This window comes from Nansenia antarctica (genome assembly GCF_963989245.1).
Source record: "Nansenia antarctica genome assembly, chromosome: 14".
In the NCBI taxonomy this organism is placed as follows: domain Eukaryota; kingdom Metazoa; phylum Chordata; class Actinopteri; order Argentiniformes; family Microstomatidae; genus Nansenia; species Nansenia antarctica.
Window position 1 is genome coordinate 22,053,102 of NC_137684.1, and position 15,404 is coordinate 22,068,505.

Consider the following 15,404-nt stretch of genomic DNA (forward strand, 5'->3'; position numbering starts at 1 on the left):
AACCTGAGGATAACCCTAAACAAATCCATATCCCTCTTGTCATAATCAAGTGGTAGGCCTACATCCATCTCTGGTCATTATTCACCTCATGAGAAAACCTGTTGATAATAATTCCATAGAAAAATGGATGTTATGAAATGTGCATTTTGGGAATATGTTTTCTTACAGTATGATCTGGATAGTCTGGATTCACAATGAATGAAGTACAGTCATGTTGCCATGTGCCGTATTATTATTTATTTTATTTGCCCGAAGAGACCAACATAAAACTTGCACAAGCTCTTCTTACTGGTTAGTAGCAGCACACAAAGAGGATAATTTCCAAAACAAAATTAGCCTGCAGAATATTCATTTTCATTGTGAAATAATGGTTTATAGAGTCACATACTGTAGCTCTGTTTCATATCATACATCAGCAGCTTTTTTTGTAATATTAAAACCCATTTAATGTCTTTAATCAAACCTACGACCGCAATCTGTCAGATAAATTATGCATTGTTCTGGAAGAGAGGTGCATTGCTTGACTATAACCATCTATCATATGTATTAATTATCACACTGAATTTAGCCGTGGCTGGTAGAGACTGTAATTCATATCCTAGCAAGATTAGTTTCTAAGTAAGGTACGTGAATTCTTAAAATCATCAATTAGCTGATGAGAAAGCGGAAACAAATGACTCCATTTGACTCCATATTGACCTAAGCGCCTACGGTCACACAGTTTCAACAGGGGTAACATTTTCATCCAATGCGTTGATTTCTGTAATCAACCAAAATCAAAGCAAATACCACTTAAACTGTACTGCCATAGTTTTAACCATTGTAGAATGTGCAGGTGTAAAAGTGATAAGAGAACTACAATCTGGAATCTGTCTGGCTCTATTCACAAGAGAACTACAATCTGGAATCTGTCTGGCTCTATTCACAAGGCCTACATTCTTGTGACAGAAAACCAACTATAGGAGCTTATTCATTTTTCATCGGTTTGTGGGTCCATATCATTGGGTTTACCATATTTGGAACCAAACACCATCGGGCCTGACTGCTTGTGTAATGTGCTGAGACTAATGGCCGCTCTCCAGTAAGTGCACCACTTGAGTGGTATCCTGCTCTAAAGGTCCTTGATCGCGGCACGGCTGAAGGTCAGATTCTTCCATGACCCTGTGTGCTTCCTATTCACTTTCAGGGGGTAGTTCCTTGACCTCAGTTGGACCTACTGGTGGAGAATCTCCTACTACGTTTGACTCATCATCATCCTCCTCATCATCTGAGCAGTCCATCCAGCGTCCGACCCTCCTGACCCCTTCCCCCACCACGGGTGCGTTCACACAGGGGTTGTGGTCGTAGATGACCAGTTTCAGCCCCTGCAGGTGGGCCAGATTGGGAAAGCGGCGTATTTTGTTGCGGTCCACATCGATCACAGCCATAAAGTGCATCTCAAGCAACACTGGAGGGAATTTACACAGCTGGTTCCCAGCTAGCCAGATGCTACGTAACTCCTCCAGCTCCCCAAGCTCCATAGGCAGGCTGTTTAGCTGGTTGTAGCCCAGATGGAGGGTTTTGAGCATAGGGAGGTCGCAGACCACACCGGGGAACTCAGTGAAGCAGTTGGTCTCCAGCCACAGAGTATTAAGCTCCCTAAGCTGTCCCAACTCCCTGGGGAGGCTGTAGAGCCTGTTGTTGCCCAGGTAGAGGATGTTAAGTTGGGGGAGTCTGCACACCGCCGCAGGCAGCTCCTCGAAGCAGTTGAAGTCGAGCGCTAGGAGCTGGAGCTTCTTTAGGCCCTGCAGCTCGTTGGGCAGGCTGCTAAGGTGGTTGTCACTTAGGTAGAGCTTCACCAGCTCATTGAAGACACAGGCGGCCACGGGGAGGCGACGCAGCTGGCGGCTGCTCAGGTCTAGAGTCCGATCTGGGGGCATCTCCTTCAGATCACCCACCAAGAAACGCTGGCACCGCTCGGAGGGGATGAAGGCCACTAAGCCACGCATTGAATTCCCCATCTTGAACACCCTCTGATGCCCCCGCAATCACATCAGGTTTAGCAACACACTAGGGGTGTGAGCTGAAGGGGTACTGAGTGGCCCATGGAAAAGGGTCCATGACAGTTTATTCTTTGTATTCCATGTCTGCAGATGAAGTTGGTGACCCTGATGCCATTTTAGGAAAAAATAAACCTGAGATATCACATATAAAACATTAATATTAGACAGAGAGGTTGATTGAAACCCAGAACGACTACATCTAAACCTGTCCACACATCAGCAGAATCTGCAGAGACATTAACACATTTGGAGATTGTTGGATCATCGAAAACACCTACTTCTGTGGGTTTTGCTGAGTGAGAGATCCCTCTCCCAACAGGGCTTCCAAGTCTGTCAGCATTTCCCAAAATGTGTCATTTGTTTATCCAACATAAGGAAATACGGATGCCGTACTAGATATTCCACTGTCCTTGTGCAGACATCCGTTAGCTCTCTCTTGCTCTCTCTCTGAGGCTCTGAGCTTTGACTCTGGAGCAGTAGCAATGACGAGCTGCTCTCTCCTCCCCATTTGTGCTTAATGACTTTTCCTCCTTTTCCAACTATGAGGTTGGTGGGTGAGGGAGACAGGGGGTGGGAGTTAGGCTTTAGTGCCATCATGGTTAAGCATAAGAAGTGTCAAGGGATCAAAGCGCAAAGGCGGTTATCAACATTGCGTCCCTCTACAAGCCCTCATGCAGCCCTGGTTCCATGGCTTTATCGTAGCCACACAAGTGGCCCTCCACTATTAAATAATCTCCAGAATTTGCGACTGTTAGCTGAAGCCTTCAAAGTTGTGAGCTATGTTGCAGCCATGCGGTGCGGCAGTGAATGTTATGGTCAGACTGGAACAGTAGTAAATCATTGAGTGGTTTAAAATGTTTGCTGTGGAGGAGTGGAAAATGAAGCCTCCCAAAAAAGTCAAGAGGCATATCAGGGGGGATGTGAATGCCAGAGTAGGTCTGTGGTTTGTCAAGCCCACGTTAAGGAGTCCTGTCAACTTTGCTCAAATGTAGACATGGTGTGCACTGTACGTGTGTGTGTGTGCTATGTGGTTCCAAGCTATAGTAGAATGTACCTCAGGACTGTATGTAGTATGCAAACTTTATATAATGATATTATATTATATATTAATAATACTTACAATTAAATGTATGGACACTTTCTTCCCCATGACCAACAGGTTACAATGCAGCGAGTACTAAGTATGTGTTTGAGCTTGCTTTTATTAATAATTTTCAGTAAATAAATTAAATAAATACCATCATATTATGTCATTTCTGATGAGCTTGGAGGAGTGGTGTTATCGAGTTAGTAGTGAGGTGTGACTTTCCTATGTTATCTCCTGTACCTTCATTAGGGCTATTTTCTAACCAGATAAAGGACAGGAATTTCATTTGGCTTATCACTGGAGGCCACTGGCTCACCCGGCTCACGTCTCTTCACTGACAGACTGTTTTTAGTATCGGCCCTTCTTTGGGCAGCACATTACTCTTCATCTTGGGAGCTCCTGACAACCAGAGGTACAGCTCAAACTGATGAGAGAAAATTTGTGCAATAGACTAATGTAAGTCCATCCATAGAAATATAATGAGAGAGTGTTCTGTGTGAACAATGTCGACTACTGACACCATTGCAGCCACACCATGTTATATAAATAGCACCAGATACATAGAACTGTGTGTTAGTGTATGTATGCAACATAACACACTGTTTCTTCAAAGTATGTTGGCCTAAACAACAATAACTACCTCTGCTGAAGGTATGTACGGGTGGAGCACCATCAAAAATGTAAACATTCTCTTCAGACCTCATTATATAGAGGTTATGGTTACATTTTCTAAAGGTCTGTCTTGCCCTCCCGACATGACAACAGGGTATATACTTTATGGTAGCATGTTTCAACTTGTAGATGCTTTGAATATTGAGTCACAGACAGAATCTCAAATGATTATAATGCAGAGAAATGTAATTGCATTTACAAAACTGCACAGTTGTCTCTACAGTCCAATGTGATCCAATGTGTTTTTGGCATCAACGTGTCAAGCAGAGTTGAGGACACATTGCCATTATGTCACGGCACAGAGTATGATACTCTTTGATATCATACTCATTCATAATATGAATGCTGAATGATGAAGTTTGTTTTGAAAATCGTGAGCTTAGAATTATAAGGTTCTATCTCCGTTTAGGGTAGTTCAGAGATATTGAGCGTCAAAGTTTTTACATTCCATTATGTTTTATGAGATGGAACCTTTGTATTTTATGAATTACTAACTCATGTCAACATTTTAAAAACAACACCACACAGGCATTAATAAACACCTAATGGATCAGATTATGTAAAAAAAACAATTTTGACCAAAAATGGAGATAGAACCTTATAATTCTAACGTCACGACAAGTGGGAGTGGCCAACCGGTATTGTTTTTGTTGACATAGGCTACTGTATAGACACTGAGTTTTTTTTAATTTAATTTTTTGTTTTTTTAAAAACCTTTTAAAAACAATACTGTAGAGCCCTAATTGCTTTCAACGAATTTCAACGAATACTATAACTGTATTATGAATAGAATGAATTTTTCTGGTGTCGAAAATGTTCAGTTTGTGTGCGGAAATGGTTAGGAGCTTTGTGGCTCGCGGGGTCAGAGGGTAAAGGCTATCCACCCAGGGTTCTCTGTTGTAGAATATCACAGCCATCTTGGATATAACAGGAGACGGGGAAATTAATGCGGTGAGGGTTTTTATTTGTTTGTTTTATTTTTCTGCCAATATAAAACCATTCAGTCCGACTCAAACCGTTTGCATCACAACACACATCTCTTTGTAGTCCTTCCTGTCCTGTTCCGGTATGTTTTGGACCGGTTGACGAATTTGAATTCGAACGGTTCTAACTGCCTCTGTTGTCTGTTGGCTGCTAGGCTAGGCTAGGCTAAGCTAAGCTAACGCTAGACCAGGCAGGGAAACAATTGTCTGTTGGCTGCTAGGCTAGGCTAGGCTAGCTAACATTAGACCAGGCAAGGGGCTGAGGGGACTGGAGGCAAAGCAGCAGGCCCGACCTGCACATCGCTAGCCACTAGCCAGCTACTTTTTATTCATTTTTTTTTAGACAAGACGTCTACTTGACCAATGTTGTTGAGATGGAGGGACTTTTGTGATGGTTTTTGCTCGCTAACTTTCTTTGACTGTAGAGCGAACGGGGTATTCCCATTGAAACTAGACTCCAGCTAATCTGGAGGTAAACAATCAGCTAATTGGCAAACACGGCATCGCAAAGCTAGCACACTCTTCTTGCAACCTGTCCGTGTTATTTTGCACCCCCACTGTTTTTGACCGCATCATTAGTTACATTACAGGCGGCTACAGCTTTGCTGGTGGCTTGATTATTGTTTATTTGAGAGCAAGAAGTGATCATCATTTGATGATTTCATGTCATAAGCGCAGGAAGGAAATGCTCTTAAATTGCACGAGAGACACAGTGTTAGGCTAAGCGTCCCTGTAGGGATGCACAGTGTTACTATCCTTTGATGTGGCATTTCATATACATCCATAAGTCATACACGATTGCAGTGTTGTTCCACAGGGATGTGGAGATTGCTACATTTATTTTATTACCTACTAAGTAAAGAAAGCAATTTTCCATGACTAGGCCTTAATAGAGACATCTTTTTTTCAAGCAATTGAAGTTATTAATATTGTGTTTTGCTGTACAGGACTGACTGTAGGCACACTAATATTGAGAAAGGAGTGGGTGTGTCTGGTGAGATATGTAAGAGCCGGTTGAAACTGTCCCAGGCATAGGTCGTGGACTAATGCTAATCTGTAGGCAAACTGCTGTTTATTTCTTACAAAAAGTTACAATATTTAGTAATGGTGCTGTGTGGACAAAACTCTTCACCTTTGAGTTTCTTTTGTTTGTGGGTTGTGGCTTAATTGCAGCCATAATAAAAACATCTTCCCCCATATCTTTTCAGGTGACATAAGGTATGTTCAGTGCTACGAGAAAGAAGTTTGTGGAGTTTGTAGAGGTGGTCGAAAGCGACTTTCCTGATGAGAGTATGTACTACAGCCAGCCGTCGATGTTCCCACATCGATCAGACAAAGACGTAAGTTCTCCTATCCCACCTATCTTTTGAATGACCATAAGTTAGTAGCTTCTGGGTACTTAAAGAGATCTGCAACTTTCCTTCAATAATGTTAATTCATAACTCTTTTGTAAGAATGCCAATTGACTCCCACTACCCACTCTACTTTATACAAGGGACAATAGGCTAATTGAATAACCTACTCTAAAATGGTTTGTGGGGATGTGTGTGCTATTACCCAGTATTATTGGTCAAGTAATAGCCGTTACTTGTCATTCATGCAGAGGGTCGTATGTCCCATCCTTCGCTGTCTGTCTACTGATATCTTTGTTTATTAATCCAGATGCTGTCGTCTCCCTCGCCGTCGTCATCAGGTCAACTGTCCCAGCTTGGTGCAAGTTTATATGGTCCACAAAGTAAGCCTGCAGCACAATCTCTCTCTGAGTCTGTCATAAGATCAATATAAAGGCTTACCCACCAATTAAATTACTTTATATACAAAAAATATATATACTCACACACTTACATGCACATTTGTGTCACTAGACTCTTAAGTCAGACGCATTTCGGTGTGTTTGCAGTATCCAATCATTTAAACATATAGTCCCTTGGCTAGTAGGACGTATATAAGTAGTATGCCTATTTGAAATTGATCAACAGAGCCAGATATTCAATGTGTGTATGCCTCTCCTCCTCTTGCAGGTGCACTAGGTTTCTCGATAAGGGGCATGGGCAACAACACGCCTCAGTTAAACCGCAGCTTAACACAAGGCACCCAGCTACCGAGCCATATCACCCCCACAACTGGGGTGCCCACCATGTCCCTCCATACCCCTCCCTCGCCAAGCAGGTGTGTGTGTGTGTGTGTGTGTGTGTGTGTGTGTCAAAGAGATTACTAGTATCACTGTTGATTTGATTTGAGTCAAAAAGTTATTTATACCAATCCATGTAATCCCATGCGTCCACAGGGGGAGTTTGCCAATGAACTCGCGGAACATTATGAACCACTCCCAGGTAGGGCAGAGCATTGGGATGAGTGGCAGGACCAACAGCATGGGTAGCTCAGGACTGGGCAGCCCCAACCGGAGCTCGCCCAGCATCATCTGTATGCCCAAACAGCAACCTGCTCGACAACCCTTCACCATCAACAGGTAGGCTTCGCCAGGGGAACTAGTTAGACTATCACCGTACACTGGTATGGTTTCTATAACAGTACCCATGTGCTGCCAGGCCATACATTCTCTACCAATTTAAATGCTTTCTCTCATAACACAAGCTCAATGCCTCCCATAACACAAGCACAATCACAGTTTTGTTGATTGTGTTTGATAACCTCTGACACATAGTCACTGTCTGAAACAAGACACTGGAGGATTGTGGTGCATGTTTTTGTATTGTTCCATATAACACGTTCAAAGCTAAAAGTTGTCCCATTTGCAGCATGTCGGGATTTGGGATGAACCGGAATCAGGCATTCGGGATGAACAACTCGTTATCAAGCAACATCTTCAACGGCACAGGTATAGTGTGTCTTCCTCCACACCAGTCTGCTCTGGGAAGTCACTCTCAGTTATACTGGTTTGACTTATCGTGATCAAATTTATCAGCTAAACTCTGATGTGAACAAACAATACTCGAACGATCACTTCAGATGACATATAAATCACATCACAGCGCATATTTTTTTTCCCCAACAATATATTTATTGAGTTTTTTGAAAAAGATAAAACAAATCTTGAAAATAAATAATTAGTAATAATTATATATGTATATACATACAAGCAAATAACTCACCAGAATTGCCATACACATGTATATATAGTACGTACATTGATGGAGAGGCAATCATATAACTGAGCTCATATATACACATACAAAATAAAAGGGAGAGAAAAAATAAAAATAAAAGTAATAATACAATTAAAAACAAAAAAACAAAAACAAAACAAGAAAACTGATAAAAATAAATAAAAATATTTATATATATATACTTATATATATCCTACGGAAATGGCTTTCTTATAAGTCTTTAACCCTCACCCTCACAGACGGGAGTGAAAACGTGACGGGTCTGGATCTGTCAGACTTCCCTGCGTTAGCAGACCGGAGTCGGAGGGAAGGAAGTGGAAACCCAACGCCGCTACTGAACCCACTCGCTGGACGGGCGCCCTACGGTAAGAGTTCAGCATAGTACACTTGGCTAGAAGCGTTCATTATGAAAAAAGTCATTCATGATAGTGGTGTTAGTAAGGTGTCATTTCACAGAGAGAAACAATCATAAGGAGTGTGATGTGATGACTAGAGAGGTACTCACAGTACTGTGTGTAAATGTACTCAACAAACCTGCCTCTCTTCAACCACAAGTTTATGGTGAATCAGACATTTATGAGAGAAACGGGCCTTTTCCAATCGTGTATTCTAGCTTTAACGTTGGTGAATTAATTTATTCTTTCTCACTGTGACGATTCATTTAAGAATCCTCTTATCTTCATCTCATGACCTCATCAGTTGGCATGGTGACGAAGCCATCGAACGAGCAGACGCAGGATTTCTCCATCCACAACGAGGACTTCCCCGCACTGCCAGGGCCCAACTACAAGGACCCCACGTTGAACAACGACGACAGCAAAACCGTGAGTTAGGTCTCCTCGCGTCGATCGACAACCACTACTGTGTAGTCACAGAATGAAACTTTTTTTACATTTCGGCTGATCTTCTGTTCTGTCAGAACAGGGAATTATTGAGGACGAGCCCTGCTTTTTTATCCACTCTCTCCATCCTCCTTTAGAACCTAAACTCTACAGGCAAGAGCACATCCAGTGCAGACGGGCCGAAGTTCCCCGGAGACAAGACGACCTCGGTACAGAACAACAACCAGAAGAAAGGGATCCAGGTGTTACCAGACGGTGAGGCTTCAGTCATGGGCTGGGCCACTGGCAGCTCCAGTGTTTCCCCTAGCATTGCCTTGGGGGGGCGGGCCCAACAGACCCCCCCGCCCCCCCAAGAAAGAGGAACTATTACAGACGTAGACACCAAACATCTGACAAGCAGGCTAAAATATCCGCCTTTTTTTAAATGCACCCAACCCGAATCTAGCGAGTGGCAAGCCCGTGGGCTCGTTGGTAACGTTAGTCCGCCAGTAGTCTCGCATAGCCAGACCTATCTCTCCACACTTCGCTTCGCGCTGGACACACTCGCACACTCGTGTACAAGATTGTGTGCGCGAATGTGTGCGCGCGACGCGAGAGAGTTTTTGCAGGGTGAGATGTCTGCAGAAGAAAGTAAGCAAGTTGAAACGTCAGCTAATATAATTGCTGAGTGTTCTAACAGAGCAAGTTGGTTCAAATTGGTCGTTATTATTGTGACTAGAAAGTGTCTGATTATAGTTCCATGGTGTGTAAAATAGTGTCAAAAAACTAGCAAGCTAACTAGCGTGCTCAGAGGTGATTAGATGAGCTAGTCTGCTGCACACTTGCCAGCTAAAGAGCTAACTGGATGCACTTTATTATTTTACTTAAAGTAGATATACAGTCTTTCTTATTCTGCTAGAATTGGGCTTTATGGTAATACCATAATGGCATATTTACAGTACATGGACAGTGGATTGAAGCATTGGAAATGTCTGTTTTTTATAGTTCGACATACGATTTTCTTTTCAGGTGAGAGAGTAAAGTCAAAATGACATTATCTGACTGCATTGCCCACAGTAATCCAATATTCAATTATAATTATGTTATAAATTGATATGGATCAATTTATACCTCTTATTAGATTATAAATACTCTGGTTGTTATGTTTGCCTTTTGGTTGACAGCAAAAGGGAGAGAGGAGGATAGAGAGGGAGAGAAGGAGAGAGAGCAGGATGGTGCACCAGAGAGAGAGAGAGAGCAAGAACCAGGTGAGAAAGTGGACAGGTAGCCAAGACCACATAAGTAAGTAGCCTTAAGAACCGATGGTTCTCCAGCCTAATGGCCCATAGGGCAGGAGCCTATCTCCTGTTTCAGTAGCGTGAGGCGGCTTAATGTACAAGTTAGTACACCCCTGGACATGACGCTGGTATGTCGCAGGGTCTTACCCCCTGGGGGGGGTGTCCATGCCACGGTCCATGCCACCCCCCCAAGGCAGCAAACCTAGGGGAAACACTGAGCTCCTTCATTGGCTCAAGGTGTAAAATTGCAGCTCTGGGTATCAGATCCCAGAGCTGCAATTCGAACCACAACCGTTCCCTCTTCCGTGTAGGGCGGGTGACGAACATTCCAGGGGGAATGGTGACGGACCAGTTTGGGATGATTGGACTGCTGACGTTTATCAGGGCTGCAGAGACGGATCCCGGGATGGTGCATTTGGCACTCGGGAGTGACCTCACAACACTGGGACTCAACCTCAACTCGCCAGAGTAAGTTGTTTTTTTCAGATGCTTTCCTGCATCAAAAGTAGTCTGAAGTCTAGCCTCCTGTCTAGGCTGTTGTTTAAATGCTGCTATATGTGTGGAATTTGATGGGGAGAACCTCTCCCAACAGAAACCTGTACCCCAAATTTGCATCTCCTTGGGCATCAGCGCCGTGTCGACCTCAAGACATCGGTAAGAAATTGTCCTGACCAATCACACACACACACACACACACACACACACACACACACACACACACACACACACACACACACACACACACACACACACACACACACACACACACACACACACACACACACACACAGTGTGTAGTGACCCTGTGTCTGCTTCCCTTCTTTCAGACTTCCATGTTCCCTCTGAGTACTTAACCAACATCCACATAAGGGACAAGGTATGTTGAAGCAACTAATGCTGCTATGGCAAGTTACAAGAATGTCAATATTTCTATTTACACAACAGATTATGTGTCCCTCTCATTCTCTTTCCTGGTTTTCTCACATCCTCTCCCTTTGTCTGCTCCTGCTCTTTTTTCTCTGCTCCGCATTTTTCACGTCTCCTCTCCTCAGCTGGCTGCGATTAAGTTGGCTCGTTATGGTGAAGACCTGCTGTTCTACCTGTACTACATGAATGGAGGAGACCTGCTACAGCTACTGGCAGCAGTAGAGCTGTGAGTACTAGCACTGAATCTTCTCCACTCAATCTTCTACTATATACTGTATCTGGTCGTAATCTTCTAGTACGATATACTGTATCTGGTCCTAATCTTCTAGTATAATATACTGTATCTGGTCCTAATATTCTAGTATGATATACTGTATCTGGTCCTAATATTCTAGTACTATATAATGTATCTGGTCCTAATCTTCTAGTACGATATACTGTACTATGTGGTCCTAAACAGTGGTAGTTGTACAAAGCCTGTCATGTTTTCTCGTACCTTGCTTGGCCTTTCTGAAGTGTAATGACGCAATGTTACTTCTCTGATCTTCTGTGACTTACCCTGTTGTGTCCACATGTGTAATACCAGTGCAGTAACCTTTCTCCAATCTTCCTGTGTTTTTCCAGCTTTAACCGGGACTGGCGGTATCACAAGGAGGAGCGGGTTTGGATCACAAGGGCGCCGGGAATGGAGCCTACACTAAAGACCAACACCTATGAGAGGGGGACCTACTACTTCTTTGATTGTCTTAACTGGAGGAAGGTAGCCAAGGTAAAGGTATTGGCTTTAGTATCTGCTTCCCTCACTCACTCAATACACCTAATAAGTGCTACCTGTGTATTAAAATGGCCAAAAGTATGGCCCAATCCCATTTCACCCCTTGCTCCAACCACTTAGGCCTACCCCTCAGTTTTGCGCGTTCACGTTCACGTGTAGGGGTAGGGTGTCCCGATTGTTGTTGGGATGGAGGGGTAGGGCGAAGTGGTAGGGCTACATGGCCCTCCAAATGGAGTCTTTTCAGAGGCACACTCTAGAAGGAGTGTTATATGAAATCTCCCAGAATGCCATGGAAATCATCGGCAACACAGTGGCGAACAAAAGCAAACCATAAATATTGATGGTTATTATTATTTTCTTTGTTAATGAAGATTTTTTAAATGATGATTACCATCGTATTATCTTAGTTTAATGTAATTTCAGTGTATTATAGACCTTTTCTTTATAACAAACATAACAAAATATCGCTAGTATGCTCAAGTCTCTAGCTAGCTAGCTAACGTTACAACATTGTTTTAAGGCTGATTTGTACATGACAGTCCCGCATATGACACCCGAAATTTAACTTAAGTCCAGCAATGAAGTCGTTGCACGGGTTGCTAGGCTACAGAGCACCGCTATTCTGTCATGAAGTGGCCTGGTAATGAAGCGTTGTTCTTTTTTATTTGATGACTTGTTTGATCGATTGATAGCGTGAAACGTAAAAGATGTTCATGCTTTTCTATGATACTACTGATGACGTATCAGGGTCTTGAAGGGTTATCCCGATTTCAACCACTACTGTAACTCTGTTCCAAGGGGCAAGCCGAAAACAAGGGGTAGGGATGAAAAATAAGAAATGGGCCTATGTATGGGTTTGAAACTAGTTATATAGTTACTGTGTTCTAAGGAACTCTTTTTTAACTTAACCCTCAGTCCTTTAATATCTCCCTGTTAGTGTTGGTACCTGTTACATTTAGCTTTATGTTCATGATATTGTTGTCCAGTAGCCTGTCATCAACCTTCAGGGGTCATTATATACCCATGTTGTTTTCTCCACTCCAGGAGTTTCACCTGGAGTACGACAAGCTAGAAGAGAGGCCTCACGTGCCGTCTACCTTCAACTACAACCCAGCCCAGCAGGCCTTCTAAGGCCCAGCCCAGTCCAAGGTGTACAGCTGTCCCTGCACATCACCCTCCTAACCTGGGGAAGGCGCTGTGGCCCAGGCATCCTGGTTTTTATTCCATGAGGATCTGGCTAAAATGACTGCAGAGGAGGGCTTTACCACCATGCAAGGGTGGCAAAAAGAGCCCTGCCTTTCCAAATTATGTGCTGCCCAAAACACCAACACTTGTTCTGTTTTTATTCCTTATTTTCCTCGTTTTTTGTTTCGTTTTGAGCAGGGTCTGTGTTTTGTTTACGTCTCTGAATCAGAAGCCTGTTTGGTCCAATGCAGGAAGACTGACATTTGACACATTTACAGTGACAGAACAAGGGTTATGCCTAATTTTCCCCCAAAAGTGTTAAGAACGGAGAAAAGCGGGGAAATCAATGTTAACAAGTACCATCCACACGTGAGAACGAAAGGGCGGAAGAAATGCAATGTTCATTGTTGCACTATTTAGTAATAAAAGAACACAAAAATTGTTTGTGCTTTTTATGTGAAAACACTCCCCTATGTTTTGTTTGGAAAGATGAGCAGCATGTCCACACCACACTCTCTCTCTCTCTCTCTCTCTCTCTCTCTCTCTCTCTCTCTCTCTCTCTCTCTCTCTCTCTCTCTCTCTCTCTCTCTCTCTCTCTCTCTCTCTCTCTCTCTCACCTCCACGCCACCATCTCCTTTCCTCTTTTCTCCTCTCGTACATTCCCTCTCTCTTAAACCTGCCCCACAACCCCTTGTTTCTTTCGATGGGTATTATCTGTCCGACTCAATATCTACACAATTCGGAGACTGTTTTAGTGAATGTTCCCACAGCCAGTGAACGATCCTCCCAGGGGTTGTTAGATTTACCAAGCTTCATTGTTCCAGAGCAAGCAAAACACTTTCCAGTCTTTGTTACGATTTTTGTAATAAATGTGTACATTTTTTTTTATTTTTGGACATCACATGAATAAAGATATGTATGTACGAATGTGTATATATGATATATATATATATATGTATGTATATATATATATATGACATCTATTTTGGAAAATATGTTGCCCTGCCTTGTACCTCGTTTTTAGGAGGTGAGCATGGATGCAATATGTGGATAAAACAGGACATTTCGAATCTGCTGGACAGGGCGTTGCACTTGGCGCCGTGGGCACTTACGACGAAGAAATAAAAAATAAAAAGACAAACAAGGAAATGCCTGATTCCCAGCAAAACCAAGGACATCCATACCCAATTGAACATGTCAGAGTCCAAAGCAAGAGGAGGGACACATTTCAGTAAAAGCTGTTTAAACGGCAGCATTTCATAGGAAAAGGAAAACTGATAATAATTTGAAGAAGAAAAAAAATACAGACCAATCTTGTATTTTCTCAAGTTCAAAGCTTCTTTGTAATAAAGCAGGCTTTCCTGAATCGCTGTGTTGTGTCTGATTTCTGGGTATGGGGAAAAGTTAACAGGAATGACATTGAATGTGTCTTCATGAGAAGTGAACTTAATATTTGAATAAAAATAAATTCACCACCAGTTGTCTTTGATTAGTTTAACGCTATAACAGATTCAAGCGGTATTTATTACTTGGTTGGGGACATACAGTACATCCACACTTTCTTGCTGCGCAATGAGAATCATGTTTATGCCTTAAATGGATTGAACCCTGTTCTTGTACAAGATGTGATCAGTTCAACAATGGAATTGAGGATATCAGAAAATCTGGAAGTACCCCACACAAAACATTTATTTAGAAATCTCTTTATGATGACATTGTAAGTACAGATACATCATGGTTAATATACACACATGCCTTTGATTTATACAAGTTTAAAAACAAAAAGATTTCAAAAACAAAGTACATTGTAATTATATGTGCCAAGCCGATGGCTGATGTGAAGTAACAAGTGACAGCTAGGTTTAGGGTCTAGGTTCACTAGAACAGGCAGCATTAAACACACCACATCATTATACTCCTGGGGCCAATGCTATTCTAGTCTTGCTTTCCAGGCCACAGTTGGCATCACTTAAGATAATTAATACACCAGTTTCAAAATCTTCATAAAAAACTATGTGATTATCCATTGACTGATTTAAACCCTGTCACACTCCAACATATCATAATCGCACTAAAAACTGGTCCCTCAGATTCAAGGTACAATTTCTCCCACTATACTCTGACATTGTCTTCATGTTTCTCCAGTAACTTCATTCAACCCACATTTTTTGTGCATGTACTAAAGGGTGCTTAAAGCCAGGATGACATTAGTAGGCATGCCTCCATTTCTCCAGTCAATATGCAGTCAACATTGTAATTTTGTTATGACTTGTAGTGTATGTGGCTTTAACTGATTATCTCACTCTATGAAATACTCAGCAGAACAGACATGAAAGCATGCAATGGAGATTTTTTTTGTTACGAAACATTAAACTCCATTGTAAAAGGAAATATTGACTGGAACCAAAGACATTGGTTAAGTGCAGTGCCACATTGACGAGTTCTTCAGAAATGAAATATACCTGTAATGGAATAACAGTTCAGAA

The 15,404-nt window shown here is 42.4% G+C and overlaps 2 protein-coding genes across 5 annotated transcripts; one reads left to right on the forward strand and one right to left on the reverse strand.

Annotated features, from left to right (window-relative positions):
* Nucleotides 1-1,172: 1,172 nt before the first annotated feature.
* On the reverse strand, nt 1,173-2,000 carry lrrc10 (leucine rich repeat containing 10; the record flags this gene model as incomplete). Its single annotated transcript, XM_080544716.1, has 1 exon — nt 1,173-2,000. One exon carries the CDS (start codon nt 1,998-2,000, stop codon nt 1,173-1,175), a length of 828 nt encoding a protein of 275 aa, XP_080400842.1.
* A 2,718-nt stretch (nt 2,001-4,718) lies between these two features.
* On the forward strand, nt 4,719-14,177 carry cnot2 (CCR4-NOT transcription complex, subunit 2). Of its 4 annotated transcripts, none has more exons than XM_080544860.1 (15): nt 4,719-4,752; nt 5,993-6,124; nt 6,447-6,519; nt 6,806-6,953; nt 7,072-7,254; nt 7,544-7,623; nt 8,152-8,277; nt 8,579-8,736; nt 8,892-9,009; nt 10,343-10,499; nt 10,624-10,685; nt 10,859-10,908; nt 11,084-11,184; nt 11,583-11,733; nt 12,778-14,177. In XM_080544860.1, the coding sequence occupies exons 2-15, from the start codon at nt 6,005-6,007 to the stop codon at nt 12,862-12,864; spliced, it is 1,614 nt and encodes a 537-aa protein (XP_080400986.1). In that variant the 5' UTR covers nt 4,719-4,752; nt 5,993-6,004; the 3' UTR covers nt 12,865-14,177. The 4 variants fall into 4 exon arrangements, with proteins under 4 accessions (XP_080400986.1, XP_080400987.1, XP_080400988.1 ...); XM_080544861.1 differs by having other exon boundaries at nt 11,583-11,727; XM_080544862.1 differs by having other exon boundaries at nt 8,612-8,736.
* Nucleotides 14,178-15,404: the final 1,227 nt, after the last annotated feature.